The sequence below is a fragment of the Pseudorasbora parva genome, chromosome 9, assembly GCF_024679245.1.
Source record: "Pseudorasbora parva isolate DD20220531a chromosome 9, ASM2467924v1, whole genome shotgun sequence".
Classification (NCBI taxonomy): Eukaryota; Metazoa; Chordata; class Actinopteri; order Cypriniformes; family Gobionidae; genus Pseudorasbora; species Pseudorasbora parva.
Genome location: NC_090180.1, coordinates 32375468 through 32393062, shown reverse-complemented (window position 1 = coordinate 32393062; position 17595 = coordinate 32375468). Strand labels below are relative to the sequence as shown.

At 38.2% G+C, this 17595-nt stretch overlaps 1 protein-coding gene across 11 annotated transcripts in view; it reads left to right on the top strand.

Moving 5' to 3' along the window:
* The window catches only part of LOC137088889 (adhesion G protein-coupled receptor L2-like), a 161441-nt gene that overhangs the window by 50118 nt on the left and 93728 nt on the right, over positions 1-17595 (top strand). For 7 of the 11 annotated variants that reach the window (XM_067452264.1, XM_067452258.1, XM_067452256.1 and 4 more), the window contains exons 4-6: positions 5355-5464; positions 10834-10848; positions 13739-14539. In XM_067452264.1, coding sequence (XP_067308365.1) covers positions 5355-5464; positions 10834-10848; positions 13739-14539 — 926 coding nt within the window. The remainder of the gene's footprint in view (positions 1-5354; positions 5465-10833; positions 10849-13738; positions 14540-17595) is intronic. The other 4 variants (XM_067452259.1, XM_067452263.1, XM_067452257.1 and 1 more) reach the window with 1 other exon arrangement.

Genomic DNA, 17595 nt, shown 5'->3' with positions numbered 1-17595 from the left:
GTAGTCCAAATGTGGATTCTATTTCCTTGTTCCCCATTGGGTTGAAGATACTGAGTTTCGCTGAGAGCATGTTGTGTCATTGTCTTTTTGTCTCTACACTCTAAACACACTGCGGAAAAGATTTTCAAACAAGATTATTGGAGTGGTTTTTACAAGAAAATACCAATGCTAGTCTTTTTACTTCTAAACTTCATGTTTAAGCTGTGTTACTTGCCGTTTCTTTCTAATTATTTGTGATATTTATTAGCAATTTCTGAGTGAAAATTATAAATCCTACATGCATTTTTATTTTTTTCATCACACAAACTCAATTTAAAGTTTCTTTGTTTTAGCTGATTGTTCTACTCAGTCTGTCCTGATTAGACTTTATGCACCAAATATAGACCTGTCACGATTGATTTGTCGTCTGATCTAACTCACATTTTAATCCCATCCAGATAAAGGAAATTTGAGGCTAAAAGAAAGGCCATCAAATGTGCAATTTCTTGTTTCCCTTTTAAGTATGGTAGAGTGAATAAAGAAGATAGACACTGTATTAATTATATTATATATATTATATATTTTTTATATTATATTGTATTATATTATATTATATTATATTATATTATATTATATTAATTTAGTGCTGTCAAACGATTAATCATGATTAATCATATCCAAAAATAAATATGTATATACTGTATATATGTTTATATCATATTACCTTGCGAAAGTATTCGTCCCCCTTGAACTTTGCAACCTTTTGCCACATTTCAGGCTTTAAACATAAAGATATAAAACTGTATTTTTTTGTGAAGAATCAACAACAAGTGGGACACAATCATGAAGTGGAATGACATTTATTGGATATTTCAAACTTTTTTAACAAATCAAAAACTGAAAAATTGGGCGTGCAAAATTATTCGGCCCCTTTAACGGCCCCCCAGCAAACTCTTTCCAGAAGTTCAGTGAGGATCTCTGAATGATCCAATGTTGACCTAAATGACTAATGATGATAAATAGAATCCACCTGTGTGTAATCAAGTCTCTGTATAAATGCACCTGCACTGTGATAGTCTCAGGGGTCAGTTTAAAGCGCAGAGAGCATCATGAAGAACAAGAAACACACCAGGCAGGTCCGAGGTACTGTTGTGGAGAAGTTTAAAGCTGGATTTGGATACAAAAAGATTTCCCAAGCTTTAAACATCCCAAGGAGCACTGTGCAAGCGATAATATTGAAATGGAAGGAGTATCAGACCACTGCAAATCTACCAAGACCTGGCCGTCCCTCTAAACTTTCAGCTCATACAAGGAGAAGACTGATCAGAGATGCAGCCAAGAGGCCCATGATCACTCTGGATGAACTGCAGAGATCTACAGCTGAGGTGGGAGACTCTGTCCATAGGACAACAATCAGTCGTATACTGCACAAATCTGGCCTTTATGGAAGAGTGGCAAGAAGAAAGCCATTTCTTAAAGATATCCATAAAAAGTGTTGTTTAAAGTTTGCCACCTGGGAGACACACCAAACATGTGGAAGATAGTGCTCTGGTCAGATGAAACCAAAATTGAACTTTTTGACAACAATGCAAAACGTTATGTTTGGCGTAAAAGCAACACCATCCCCACTGTCAAACATGGTGGTGGCAGCATCATGGTTTGGGCCTGCTTTTCTTCAGCAGGGACAGGGAAGATGGTTCAAATTGATGGGAAGATGGATGGAGCCAAATACAGGACCATTCTGGAAGAAATTCTGATGGAGTCTGCAAAAGACCTGAGACTGGGACGGAGATTTGTCTTCCAACAAGACAATGATCCAAAACATAAAGCAAAATATACAGTGGAATGGTTCAAAAATAAACATATCCAGGTGTTAGAATGGCCAAGTCAAAGTCCAGACCTGAATCCAATCGAGAATCTGTGAAAAGAACTGAAAACTGCTGTTCACAAACGCTCTTTATCCAACCTCACTGAGCTCCAGCTGTTCTGCAAGGAGGAATGGGTAAAAATTTCAGTCTCTCAATGTGCAAAACTGATAGAGACATACCCCAAGCGACTTACAGCTGTAATCGTAGCAAAAGGTGGCACAAAGTATTAACTTAAGGGACGGAAATGCAGTAAATGCATTTTTCTGCCTGTGTTTGACATTTAGAATTTTCCTCCAAACTAAAAAGACCTACATTGCGTAAATGTTTTTCTGTCTGTTCAAAGCATGTGTAAGGCCATTCAATTCATTCATTCATTTATTGGTTGGTGGTTTATTTGTTGCATTTTCTGTTGGGAATTGATTGAGTGGCTGTGGTTTGCTATTGGTGGATTTCATGTGAGTGATAGGTTGCCCCACCATCATCATCAGAGAAGATAAGACATGTATTTAACCAAACATTTTGGGGTGAACTGTCCCTTTAATACCATGCTGTTCTGCTGGTTAACTGGTTTTTCCAGGGTCAAAGCTAAACCTCTGACAGCCGAATCTTCAGGACAGCGGTTTCCTGCAGCTTTCATATAGACTTGTGTTCCTCTCAGCTGATTGGCTGATGCAATCTTACCATTACCTGTGAACGGCATCAAAGAGAAGGAAATTCATGAGTTGTATTGATATTCAGTGCTGCGGGATTTTAAAGTCCTTTAGGGTTTTCCTCTTTTCTGTTTGATATTCCCTGTCAGAGTAGCTTGCAGTTAGAATTAATGAAATTTCTTGTTTCCTTGATTATTCTTTTCCTGGGTAGCCCCAAGCCAAGCTGCGTCTGCTGTTAACATCTAGGATGTGTAATCATGGCATGAATACAGTGTTGGAGAACATTAAGAAACTTGCAAGGAAGGTGCAATTAACTAAAATAATATCTTTATGCCGAGGCCAGTATTGATTAGCTTGATAAACGTGTTTTGCCAGCAGCCATATCACCCTGTAGCCAAAGACCGGTTTCCCAATGAAGCTAAGCAGGGCTGAGCCTGGTCAGTACCTGGATGGGAGACCAACTGGGAAAACTAGGTGGCTGCTGGTAGAGGTGTTAGTGAAGCCAGCAGGGGGTGCTCACCCTGTGGTCTGTGTGGGTCCTAACGCCCCAGTATAGTGATGGGGACACTATACTGACAAAAGAGCACCATCCTTCGGATGAGACGTTAAACCGAGGTCCTGACTCTCTGTGGTCAATAAAAATCCTAGGATGTCCTTCGATAAAGAGTAACCTGGCCAAATTTGCCCATTGGCCTCTGTCCATCATGGCCTCCTAATCATCCCTCTCTCCTGATTGGCTTCATCACTCTGTCTCCTCTCTACCGATCAGCTGGTGTGTGGTGGGCATTCTGGCGCAATATGGCTGCCGTCACATCATCCAGGTGGATGCTGCACACGGGTGGTGGTTGAGGAGATTCCCCCCTTCAATGTAAAGCTCTATGAGTGCCTTGAAAAGCGCTATATAAATCGAACAAATTATTATTATATTATTGATGGACACACAAATATAAGGGTTTGGGGAAAGGGCATGTACGGCCCTAATGTGAAGTCAAAGGTGTGTTGTGTGGAGCAAACACCAAAATTTGACCTACATTTTGGGTGAGCTGGTGGCTAATTTGCATGAATTCGTACCATTTTGTAGGCTTATATTTTTGTCCAGTTTGTTTGTGTCCACTGCTGGTTAGGTTTAAGGGTAAATCTTCCTGCTTATTTCATTTCTAAAAAAAAATTAGTTTTCGTACAAATCACATTTTATGAATTTATTTGAAACAGCCACCTTTAACGTGGCTGTGGGGAAATAATTACCTCATAAAATAGTTAGGTTTTCTCATGTTCTGTTTGATTTTTGGGGCATCACTTCAAAACTTGATTTGATTATTTCCTCTGTTGGTTAGACAAGCATGGTGTGCTAATATTGGCCATTTTATATTTAATATTGGCCAATTCTAGCAGAATACTGGGTTACACTTTATTCACAAATAAGTGCAGATTATTATTATTATTAAATAGGTGTACTTGCTATATGGTGAGGGTTTGGATTAGGGTTAGTTATATGTAATTATGCTTAATTTACTGTTATTACTATAGTGAGTACATGTAGTAATGTGTAAATGTCACCTTCAAAGAAAGGGTTCTCATCAGATCTTATTTAAGCAATAGCCCCACTTTCTTTTTTTGTACCAGGATTCCAGAGGTCTAAAAAACTTTATTAATCATTTCTACTGGATAATTATGTGCCTGATTTGACTAGTGCAGAGTAATAAATGTTGTAAATGTACAGCGTATGCACTAAAAGGGAATCATAATGTGTTCCTGAAACACTAGTGGCTATAAAAAGTAAATTTGCCAAAATTGTCCTGGACTCTCTGGACTGTGCATTGATGACCTTTTTTCTGGTGCCTCCAATCCAAACTCAAACTCTTTCTAAATCAAACTGAACAGAATGACTGAAACCCACAAAAATGCCAAAGCAAACTCCACACTCAAATCAGAAGTAATCATTATAACTATGTGTTAAAGTTAGTTTCTTTTAATACAAATTTTGTTTACTGATAGCATAATATCACTGAAAAAAAATGTTTTTTTCTCCACAATTTAATTGTGTACATCGGTCCCACATGAATCAATTAAGTTAAACAAACATAATTTGTTCATGTAACTTTAACATCATGGAATGAATACATTTTAAGTGATCCAATTAAGTAGACTCCCTGACGTGATTCATCCATTCAAAATCATATATTCATTCATCCACTTCAGTTTCATATACTTTAATGTTACACAGCTGAATTATAATATTGCTCTAGTTAGTTGACAAACTTTTAGTTAGCAATAGCACACATTAGCATCTTAAATGCTAAGCATTATAAAGCTTTTTCAGCAAAACTGTAATGACATTAGTTGTATTAGTTGTGTACATTAGTCCACAGCCATAGCAAATGCTCCACTCTTCTCCACAATGGTAACCTGCAGTAAATTAAATTATTCGAATAATTCCAACATAATCGAATATTAAACGCTACAAAACACAATCAAATCTCTCCATTTCTCATCTTGCTAAAAAATACATAAAAACACTTTTACATATAAAATAACAACATTTACTCTCTCTTGATTTAGCCATATGCAAAGCATGCTGGGAACTAACATGCCCCATAACCAGTTTGTTAATGCAACACAAATCATTCATGTAACACAACATAAATGGTTTACATTTTATTTAAGTGGATTGAACACAATCAAATTAAGTTAGGACAAAATGTATAGCAATTGTGTTGCTTTAGCTCATTTTAATTAAGCAATTTGAACAAGCAGTAAAAATGATTATTTTTCAGTGAGCAAACTAAGAGTGAGCATGGTGAACTGATCTCTGGGAAGTTTTGTCCATTAATTCTTCCCATTGATGCTTGTTTTGCAGGTGTAACAATCGCACTCAGTGTGTTGTCGTCACCGGCTCGGATGTCTTTCCTGATCCGTGTCCCGGGACGTACAAGTATCTTGAGGTCCAGTATGAATGTGTGCCATACAGTAAGTTATCTTCATTCATATATTCTAAAATAATGCACAATACCAAATGATCCTGACACATTTATCTTATATCTTATGTTTATCTTGTGCTAGAACAGTGAAATGCTAAAATGTGACGACATGGACTTTTTTGTTAAAGAGTTTTACACTAACGCCAAATGGGTATGTTTTGATGGTGGATCAGTAATAGCACTTCACACGTAATACTTTAAGTAAATGTACTTTGTAAACGTGCCATCGGGTTGAGTGTAGTTCTCTGTCATATCCTAGTATCATAGCTCTGTTCCAAAGCATAGTGAGCTCCCTACATATCCAGCTACGCTTCTGAGGAAGCATCCTAATGGAAAGGAAACCTCATGCAGTCCCACACGGAATCTACGCCCGCAGAATTAGTGCCCGTCATTGAGAAACATTTACAACAAGCGTGTGATTGTGAGGGGGTAATAGTCTGCGCTGATTGAAGTGACTCTTTTTTTGTTGTTGTGAAAGAGTGATATTTTAAAATGACTAAAATAAAATTAACCATGGATGAGTAAGGACACATAAAAATCTGCATAAAATACTTAATTATAGCTATTAGCGCTCTAGAAACGCCAGAATTCCAAAACTACTAGAACAGCCGTGAGCGGTCATTTTGACCGCTATATTATAAACTCTATAATCTCTAAATAAATTGCCCAAATGAGAGATTCATGTATTAACTGTGTTAGGATATCTTTAAAAAATAATAATAACACCAACATGTAAAATTTTCGCATCATTTCATGGTAAAATGTAATTATTGCATATTCAGTATTTCTCTGTATTTATTTTACATAACTCAGAACAACAAAATAACATTTAAAATGATCTATTTGATTATGAAAAAAATGTTACAACACTTATGATATATTATACAGAACATAAGCTGGAAACAAGCAGCTCTAAAGTTAAAAATTTATGAACGAAGTTTGGAACCGCAAAACGTTTACGCTAAAATTGTTATATTAAATAAATATATCTATATCGTGCTTGGCTATTTTCACAGTCAACACAAGTTACTTCTGTTCTACTCGCACAATTTCCACACATGGGTTTGTGGCATTTGCAGCAGGTGCCGTGCATTTTATTTTGTTTGCAGATTCTCCGCACCTGGCACTGTCTCCGGACATCCACCCTATACTTGGTGTTGTTGTAATAGGTCACAGACTCCGGCTTTACTTTCAGCCCATCGGTGATGCCCCACGCTTGTGTGCACAGAGCTCAAAATGCACACATTCTTCCTCGGCTTTCCCTGGTATATCATGAGCGTCACATCCGCAACATTTTAGCACTTTTATATTATACAACTCTGCTTGCTCTTTTGCGGTATGGAGGACCAAATTACTCAAAATGGAATAATTAAATAAATAATGAATTCAATTAAACAACAAATTAAATGTACCACTTTATTCTGAAATAATTAATTTATTAATTAAATAATTTATTTGATTAAATATGAGTTAAATAATTAATGTATCCATTTATTTTGTAAAATTACATGAAATTGTTTAATATATTTTACAATTACCTCTTCCACACACACTATTACTATGTTTAAAAATATTTTTTTCCATTATTTAATGTGCTTTTTCAAAAATACGTTTTTCATAATAATATGCTATATTTATGAATGATGCCTATTTGACGAATCATGCATTTCCAAAGCACCATTTTCCCAAAGATTTAAAAAAATAATAATAATAATAGAGGACATTTCACAAATGCCAATCAACAGGCAGTGGGCGGTGCTTGGCACTGATTGGATAATCCTTTTAGATTGATTACTTTTTTCTGTCTGGGATATTGGGGAATTGATTGGAAATGAATATGGCGGTAGGAATTGATCAAGATAAAAACACACTGCCTTAAACACAGCCACAGTTCTCATAGTTTTCAGGTTTTTAGAAAATTAGAGTCAAAATACATTTTCAGTCACAAATAAGAAATTAGAAGCACCCTTGGTGTTCTGTGATGTCTGTGAGATCGATCTGTCATGTCTGTCGACTCTTCAACTTCAAACCAATCATCACCAAGCAACGTCCACTGCCTGTTGATTGGCATTTGTGAAATGTCCTCTATTATTATGAAAAACATATTTTTTGAAAAAGCACATTACATAATGGATTTTTAAAAAATTTTTTTAGCAATACTTAGCAATAGTGTGTGTGGAAGAGGTAATTATAAAATATATTAAACAATTTCTTGTAATTTTACAAAATAAATATTCTTTTTATTTATTTACTTATTTATTTAATATTAAATTAATTATTACATGTATTATTTAATGAATTATTTAATTATTTCAGAATAAACTGGTACATTTAATTGTTGTTTTATTGAAATCATTATTTATTGAATTATTTCATTTTGAGTAATTTGGTCCTCCGGGGCAACTCGCGCTTACTTTTTCCCATAGTGCCAACCAGGCTGGTATTCTTGGCCTGTAAGGCGGTGGCCAGTTTAAGGAAAGTGAAGAAATTATCCGTTGTAATATTTCTTCTCTTGGTAATATTTCTGCCAGTTTCAGCACCACACTCTCTCCCACGAGCTGACCTCTGTTCCGACCTCTTTACCCAGAAACGGAGCCCCGTTCAGCATGTATTTTGAACGGACATCAGCCGCCAGCCAAAATTTGATGCCAAAGTTATCAGGCAATAAATATTGTAAATAAATATTGTCTGACAGAGACAATAAACCGTGGGAAAGAACAATAGAATTGCGCAAGATTTAGAGCGGTCAATATGACCGTTATGGCTTTAATAGAAGATTAAAGCCATAAGATAGAAATCCTCATAGTTTTTTTGCCTTTTATGTAATTTATATAAAATCTATTGTAAGTTAAAATAGAAACACTTTCAGCAAAAGTCACAAATCAGCAAGATTGTATTTTTTTATTCAACCAAGTTATTGTACATATACATTACAAAACGGTCATTTTGACCGTCATGGCAGTTCTAGTGTTAAAAGAAGTTAATTTATTTACTTAGGTAGTTTTTTTCTCTCTCTCTCTTGTTAAATGATATAAAATTGTTTATTTAATTATTTGTGTAAAATACAATTGGTAAAGCAATGTGTTATGTGGGTAAGCTTTGTGTTAAAAAAACAAGTTGTTCTATTGGAATTAGGATTGTAAATCTTAATTAAATAAAAGTTAAGAAGTGAATATTTGATATGTAATGGTTTCAGTTTCAATACTCTTAGATCTTTTTAAACACATTTAAAGCACATTTGTGCATAATTCCGCAGATTTTTCCAAACAACTCCGCGTAGAAATCACAAAAAATGTCGGTTGATTCCATGTGGCCCTGTGTGATTTCCAGCTCTATTAGCAGTCGCGATTGATGTCACCAAGCAAATAACACGATCACCTAATAATACGTGCAAAAATATAAAGCACAGACCAATATTTGGTGTAAAACTGCATTTCTGTACCGCATGGACTACAGATGAATACATGATATGTAGTCTTTATAAATGGCTTTTTCCTGGATCTTAAATTAAACTTTTTGGTGTAGCTCATTCTGGGATTGCCTTATTTATGAAATAAACATGCAGTGCTGCCATATATTCAGACCAGAATTTGGCATGTTTGGAACGCAACTATGTTTCTATCCACTTATTTTTATGCCCATTTTGAGATATTGAGGTAGATCATATATTTTATCTGATAAGAAGATATGCGCATAAACTACAAGGGAAACACATTTACTGAAGAAATCCCTTGATGCACTGTGATTGGATAACTGGACCAACCAGTGGACCAATGGCATTGCAGCATGTCAAATGTTGGTCTGTCATCAGGATGATATGGTTTAATTCCCTCCAGAAGCATCTCACGATTGCGTTCTCAAACACCAGCATCCCAACGCAAGAGAACATGACAGCGTTTGTGTTTCATCTGACGCTCTGAGACGCAACTCAGTTATGATGGCGGGAAAATCAGCAACTTCCATTTTTATTACAATATTTTTTGCACCAATTTCCCAGTAAGTGTCGATTTTGTTCTCTTGAACACGAGCTGAAAAACGCTGCTTTTCGCAGATGTTTTATGCCATATTTCACTTTTGCGCACAAGTTAAATTCAAAACTTTGGATGGAAACATAGCCTCTAAAAGCCTTTAAATGCTGTTTATATACATTTGGAAGCTCATCAGGATTTGGAACAGAGCCTCTGTCTGTTTTAACATTTAGCTTTGTGCCATTGTTTCTCCATCAGTGGTTCAATGGAAATGCGTTTAATGTCTTCAGCTCACTTTTTGCGTTTCTAGCTCTCCGTCCAGTTCTGCAGCTGTTAGCCCTGATGGCTATAAATCCTCTTGTCATCTCTTCTACAGATGCTTTGTCTCTTGTGTTTGTCTCTCTTTTGAAAGCCTTTAGTTTTTCAGATGGTTGTTTCACAACCACATCCATTTCCTGTTTGTGATGAACAAAAACTTTCTCAAAGAACACGTGTCTTCTGAAAGTCATGGAAGTCATGTTAACTTTTTCAACTTGTAGGTTTAAGGTTAAATTAAGCCCTTCTCCACTTTGAAGGGCTTAATATTTCTGTTATTAATAAAGGATGCATTAAATTGATCAGAAGTGACAGTAAATCAGGAATGAATTACACTTTACATTATATTGCCATAGAAAACAGCTATTTTAAAATAATTTTAAAATGAACGTTTTTACTATATTTCTGATCAAATAAATGCAGCCTCCGAGAGTTTGAGACTTCTTTCAAAAACATAAAAAAATGTATAGACCCCGTTATTTCACATTGCTTGCGTGAGGCTTTAATGCTACCTTTTTTAGCATTCCTAGTCACTTTTCTTGTCATTTTTAATTAATTTGTGTGATTTTAATTAATTTAAGCTCATGTATATTAATATATCTTGCATGTTACATTCTGACTTGCTTATACATGTATTATTTTGTTGTGGCTATGTATGATTCATGTCAAAAAGATAATGAAATTGTTCAGTTGTAATATCCTGACAAAGTCCATAACTTCTTTTGCATCTTTTTTAAATGTTTGAAAGAAAAGATTTTTCTATCTTACCGTTTTTCTTCCTCCTGCTCTCTAACCACTCTAATAGCTTCTCTCTTTGTCGTTAGGTGTCCACTGATAGCACCATGATTAATTACACCTTATTCTCAGTAACACAGGTGTAACACCAAAAGCGGTTTTCCCTGAACAGTTTTTTTTCTGCTTGTGCTGTATACATTTTCCCATTGGATGTTCTCCTCTTTAACGTAAACATATTGGCCTGTATATGTAAATGTACGTTTTTTTGGGGGGGCTCTTCTAATCTTTTCTCTCCCTTGACGCTCTTTCCATTCTCTTGTTTTTCCACGGCTCAATATAGAAGTGGAGCAAAAAGGTAAATGACTGCTCGGGCTCTCAGTCCTCAGCTCCTTGTTTTGTGTTGTATGGTTTTGAACCCCTCCACACTGCTCCCCCCACCCCCCACCCCATCGCCTACATGATATCAAGATGGACAAGATCTATCTAACCGAAGCCCAGAAAATGTTTAGTCGGAGGTTAAAATTCAATCAGCATTTTGTTATAGACTGATATGGATATCTTCTTTGGTCTAGATTCTATATTATCATCCATTTTCCAATGTGATGCATTAAAAGGTGCACTATGTAGTATTTTTGCAGTATAATATCGCAAAATCATTAGGCCAGTGTTATATATGTTGTTCAGTTGAGTACTTACAATATCCCAAATGTTTCCGACTATTTGTAAATTGTGAGAAAATTGCTATTTTAACCAAGGACCCGGGACGTCTGAGCATAGCGTCTGAGGGAGTCGCCTTTCAATATCGTCATCTGCATTACCCTCGGTTTCCGGTTTGATTTGGCAGAAGCGCTTTACTCTTAGCAGTGTGAACAAGTGTCACAGCAGCCGCTGAGTGAACGCACAGAGTAACGTCATAACATAATTTTCAACTCACTCAAATGTATATAATAACCAGAGCTGCTTTACCTCTTACTCGTGACTGGAAAAGCGGAAATAGCACCAGCGCCCAGCGACTGTGTCCTGTCCTGTTATAATAAAAGTCCTGCTGCCCACGAGGCGTGTGTTGTTCATCTCCTTAACAATCGCCCCAGCAGCCGTGCTCAGCTCCACATCACTCGGTCCTGCTCTGCTTCATACTACAGTAACGCTAATAACTGCAACCATGAACATGATTTCTAAACATGAGTCCTATCCCGATTCTTTTCCACCGGCTTTGAGGTGAAGACCATCAAACATCAAACTACGCCTTTGTTTTAAATAGGCGCCCTCTAGCGGACGTAAAAGTTGCATAGTGCACCTTTAATTTTTTTAGATGATCAAATATTTTCCCAATTTAATGTGTGGAGCCAACTATAAATAAGCTATAAGTGTTTGTCTGTTGATTCCGGGTAAAGTGTAAACACTTTTGGGCCGTCAACACATCCAGGGCTTGACATTAACACCTGCCAACCTGTCAAATGCGTGTGTTTTTCAGCAGTGGCGTGTAACAGTCCAGTGCATTGAATTATGTATGTATGTATGATTTTTTTCTTCTTCTCAGTTGTAGTCTTTGAAACGGCACCTGAAATAATAAACTTAGTGCAATGTAGTGTTGTCAAAAATATAGATTTTTTGATACCCATCGATACTGAAATATCTAAAATGCTCCCAAAATTCATTTCCCTCACAATAGATACATGATACCAGCGCTTTCTCTCTCTCATCTCTCCAACAGCGAGTGACACACAAACCCTTCCTACCCTCACTCGCTTCATTTGCTCCGGATGAATATTTTTTGCTGTTACAGGGCTTGAATTTCGGGGTAGGATTGCACGTATTGTGCATAATTTAACTACGTCCCCCAGATTTTGTGTTCACACCCAAAGTGTGTCCATACAAAGCCATCTCTCAGTGTTAAATGTTGTTTTTTTTCCTGCTTATTGCACTTAAACAGTCAAATACACACAAAAATAATGTCAAAATGCTGGTCTTGGCAAATATTCACATAAAAAAATAAAAATAAATTATGTTTTAAGAGAACATAAACAATTGAGAAAGAAAGCGCATTTGTAACAGCATAATAGATCCGTGCATCAGGTCTAAAAGTGACAGCAGCCTAATATACCTTGATATTTAATGTCATCTCATAATGCCTACAGATTATGAGATGATATTAAAAACTATCTTTATGGCAGTTTTCCACCATTGTATCAATGTCAAAATTGTGGCCAGTAAAAAGGCTGACTGGCTACTAGCTTTGGTAAAGCATTAGCCACAGTGGCTGGTGAGCAAAAAAAAAAAGTTAATGTCAAGCCCTGAACACATCTCTCTCTGTGTTTAAGTGTCCCGGCCAACCCAAATTTGACTCAACCAGTGGTGAGACAGGGAAAACCAGTTTTGAAAACCTGCTTGGAAACACATTTTTGCCATTCTAGTCATTAAAAGGACAGTCACTAAAAGGACAACAATCTCACACTTAATTCACTTCAAAGTAAGATAAGCTCTTTGACGTTATTGGTTCAATGAACCCTGGCTTAATTTTATTTGGCTTTTTCCTTTGACGCCACCTCTGGCCACATGATATTGATGGGAGAGAGAGGTCAATTATCTGTAGCCATCTGCATGTGATATGCTGTTCACCACAGACTTTGCATTTCCAACTGGTTCAACGCCCAGTGATGGGTGCGTTTGGCCTCACTCTCCTATTCGTTCCTCAGTGACATAAGTGAAGACACTTCCCTTTGGCTGTCATTCTATCTGTCCTGAACAGCATTGTCATCCTGTCCCCTTGACCTTTGTCTCCTTTCCTCTTGCCTCTCATGTGTCGTCGGTTCTTTCCTCAGACATAATCCATGTATGTGTGCTTACTTTCGAAGGTATGGCTTTTGAGACAAATGCGACAAAACTCGCCCCATTGACGTAAACGAATCATGGCTGTTGACGTAGATATATCTGTCCGTTAGCGATGTTTCTCTCATCTTCTTTCACTTGCAGGACTTTTTCCCCCTTTGTCTGTTCCTCCTAGTTAAACTTGCTTGCGAACAATCTCAGGGAGCAAGGCCATCTCAAACAGTCCGTGCAGTTGCTCTTACTTAACCTCTCGTTTTCTTTTGACTCTGCGCACAACACCTGATATGACACTGCTAAAATGATAGCCTCAGAAATCCTTACATATAGATTGGACCAAAAGAATGCATAGACGATCATTGCATTGCTGATTCTCATTTTCTAACTCTAGTTCTTGCCTTTTGACCTTTCCCCCCCAGTTTTTATTTGCCCTGGGACTCTGAAAGCAGTAGGAGATCCGACCTTTGTCTTTGAGGCTGAACAGCAGTCTGGAGCTTGGTGCAAAGACCCCCTGCAGGCGGGGGACAAGATCTACTTCATGCCCTGGACTCCCTACCGCACTGACACACTCATAGAGTACGCCTCATTCGACGACTTGAGAAGCGCTCGACAGACGACCACCTACAAGCTTCCACACCGTGTTGATGGAACCGGCTTTGTGGCTTATGATGGGGCCATCTTCTTCAACAAGGAACGCACTCGAAACATTGTCAAGTTTGACTTGCGCACGCGGATAAAGAGCGGGGAGGCTATAGTTGCCAATGCCAACTACCACGACACCTCACCGTATCGCTGGGGCGGGAAAACCGACATCGACTTGGCGGTTGACGAACGGGGACTGTGGGTCATCTATGCTACCGAGCAGAATAACGGACGTATCGTTCTCAGCCAGCTCAATCCCTATACTCTACGCTTTGAGGCCACATGGGAGACAGTCTACGACAAACGCTCGGCCTCCAATGCCTTCATGGTGTGCGGTGTACTGCACGTGGTGCGCTCCACCTATGAAGAGAATGAAAGCGAGGCCAGTAAGAGCCAGATTGACTACGTGTATAACACCAAACTGGGGCAAGGGGAGTATATCAATATCCTCTTCCCTAACCAGTATCAGTACATCGCAGCTGTGGATTACAACCCGAGGGATAACCAGCTCTATGTGTGGAATAATTTTTACATTCTGCGATATGATCTGGAGTTTGGGCCACCCGATCCAGGCGAAGGTAAGAGTCCTTATTGTCTCTGTTTGGTTTTGTGTAGTGATCCAGTTTTTCATGTCTGCAGAGCATAGGCTGCTACGGATGATTTAGTTTTAATTTTGAATACTGTAGTGCACGATGGAGGAGAGAAGCCCAGAGAGAGTCCTCTAAACCAAAATGGCTCAATTGCAGGGGATTATTTAATCATTGTCATGTGTGATTGTCGCAGCGACTGCTTGTAAAGGCCAATTATCGTAGTGAGGCAAGCAGGGCGTTCAATGACTTGACTCGAGTGGCTGATGAGACTTTGCAGGCCCATTCCCCTCTATTACAGCCGTAACCCTGTAAACCTAAACCATAAACTGAAGGGGGGAATTCACAATTGCCATGTTTCGCAAAAGTACATCACATCTGAGAAGTTTAGAGATTGACCCTACTTAACAAAGTTGAACAATGTCTCAACTTCTTCCTATAGAATCTGAATTATTTTCCCAGGGAAGAGGATTTTGTGAGAATTTAGGTCTCAATATAATTTGGTGTGTGGTAAAGGAAAAAAGGGCCCACATGTACTTACTTGACCCGCATTCCACCTCTATTTCAGCAAAAGTGTTTTGCAGTAAAATATGAACACAAAAAATACATTGTACTCATTTTTTGATGTAAGTACATAGTAGTTAAGGCCACCTTATATAAAGTGGGATCATTTATAGCTTGTGCATGAAACAATGCACTTCAGCAAGAAGGTTCAGGGAAATACGGCCATCTATTATGGCCATAACCATAATAATCGCACTGCCTGGCTTAGACCTCCACCTGCAGCATTTTCACAGGTGTACACAGCATGCGATAAGCTTATCTATGACCCTACTTGGGTAAATCTATTCACTCAACTTGTTGCCATTGCTACATGACAAAATGTTAAAGGGATAGTTATTGCTTGACCAAATACATACGACCAAGCTTGAGGTATGACTTGCCTGGCAAGAAATGATCCGTCATCAAGAGCCATTAAATGTGATTGTGTGCCATTATACAACACTCTTTTTCAGCAGTACCCCTTCTCACTAGGCCTGTTTCTGTCTGCTCCTGGAGTCTGCTGTCCTCTGTTATGTGGATGCAAATGTTACGTCATCTTAAATACTGGTTCAGTTACTATATCGTGTTTGTGGATGTGGAGTTGATACCTTGTTGCAACATGTATGTGTATACATATTGCTCAAACTGTTTTGTAGATATCAAAACAAGGACGGGAATAGGTGAGCTTGTGCATATTAGTTCCGCCAACTACCAAATAGTGCATGTTCTTTAAGCCTGAATTATTAAAAAATGTGACACTCCTTCTCTTTCTGTGTGTAAGAGAAACACCAATCGCTCTCAGCTAAGCGACAGCGAGTCGGGCACCTTCACACTCCAGTTCACGGTGAATCAAATAGGCTGCGCATCCATTGAGATGAATCGCAATAGTGCGCTTTAAAGACGGAGAGTGAAGCTCTCAAGCTCTCAGTGTTCAAGACGGGTGAAGGCGAGAGAAAAATGATCTGTGCCAAACTTGCACTGGTTTCACACCACACGCGCAAGCTTTGCGGAGGCAGCGCAGAAGCCGTGTGTTATGGAGAGCGGGGGCACCACGCGCTCATTGTGATTTCAAAAGTACCGACCGCGATACCAAATCGGTACTGAAATTTGAATAATGTGACGCTTTGAGCGCTGTTGAGCAGACTTGTAAACACCTCTGACTGGCCATTGTGTTATCAAATAGGTCTGTGATTGGCCACAACGATTAGCGTTTCACAAACATGTTGTAAATGTACATCAATGACGCTTTTCACAGAGCGCTTACACAGATCCACAAAGAGCGCTTGAATGCTGGTGTCTATAATCCTACCGGTCCGCTGGTTGACCCCTGCTTGTGTTTTCACACGCTCCTGCTTTAAAAACCCTTTTAAACATTTCCGTATGCATTTTAAACACTCCTGTGTGTTAATCATTGTAGCCAATCACAGGCACATCCAGTCGTGTTTAGGAATCCAGCTCAACAGGGCTCAAAGAGTCACTTTTTTATTTCGGTACCGATTTGGTATCTTGGTCGGTACTTTTGACAACATTAGGTGTAACGATACACCTATGCCATGTCACGGTTTTGGAGCCACAGTTCGGTTCCGTTTCCGCAAAGTCAGGGTTAACCCCGGAGTCAGAGTTCATGGCAGGCACCAGCAATAATAATAACACTAGATTAACTTTTAACTTAATAACAACAACAACAACATAACATTATACATTGGCTTTACGTTTTCTTTAGAGCAGTTAGCATACCTCAGTAAACTCAAATGAAATATACGTCTGCACTGTAGGCTAGTTATAAATAATCTACTAAATTTTAACATTTATCATGTTACAAAAACAAGCACATTTATTTCAAACAAATTTATGACACAAGTAATGTCCCACTTTAGCCTACTTAAATTGTATGAATATGACTAAGTAAGGAAAAATTGACGACGGGTCGTTTAATTATTTGAAAAATAATGCACACCTGAGGTCTAAAGGCCACTCCGCTTCGCGTCGTGACCGCATCACCTCGGGTGTGCATTCTTTTTCGAATAGTTCAACGGCCTGGAGTTAATTATTCTGCTTACACTACGATTACCACACCTCAAGACATCGATCTGATGATATATTTAAAGGGATTCGCCCGGTTTTTGTACTTAAATCGCTATTGTGAGTAGGACTATTTCTTCCGCGACTCATCCAACGGCTCTTTTGCTAGTTCCGAAACATCCCTTTAAAGCTGGTAACGGAGGCTTGAGCTGTATATTCTACTGCAGTTATTAATGAAGTTTTTAGAAAGAGAGCAAGAGCAACACAGACACACACAGAGAGGGAGAGAAAGACAGAGTGAGAGAGCTTGTGTGATTTAGGCTACCTCTGTGCATCTCTAAACAGCGCTGTTATTACCTCGCTAGTGAAAAAATGTTGTGTATCCTTCAAGTTGCTTCATGTTGTTTTGTTTTTTTTTATCCTGTAATTTCCGTTATTACAGTTCACTATGCAAAGTGATATGGAACTGTAGTGTGGTCAAG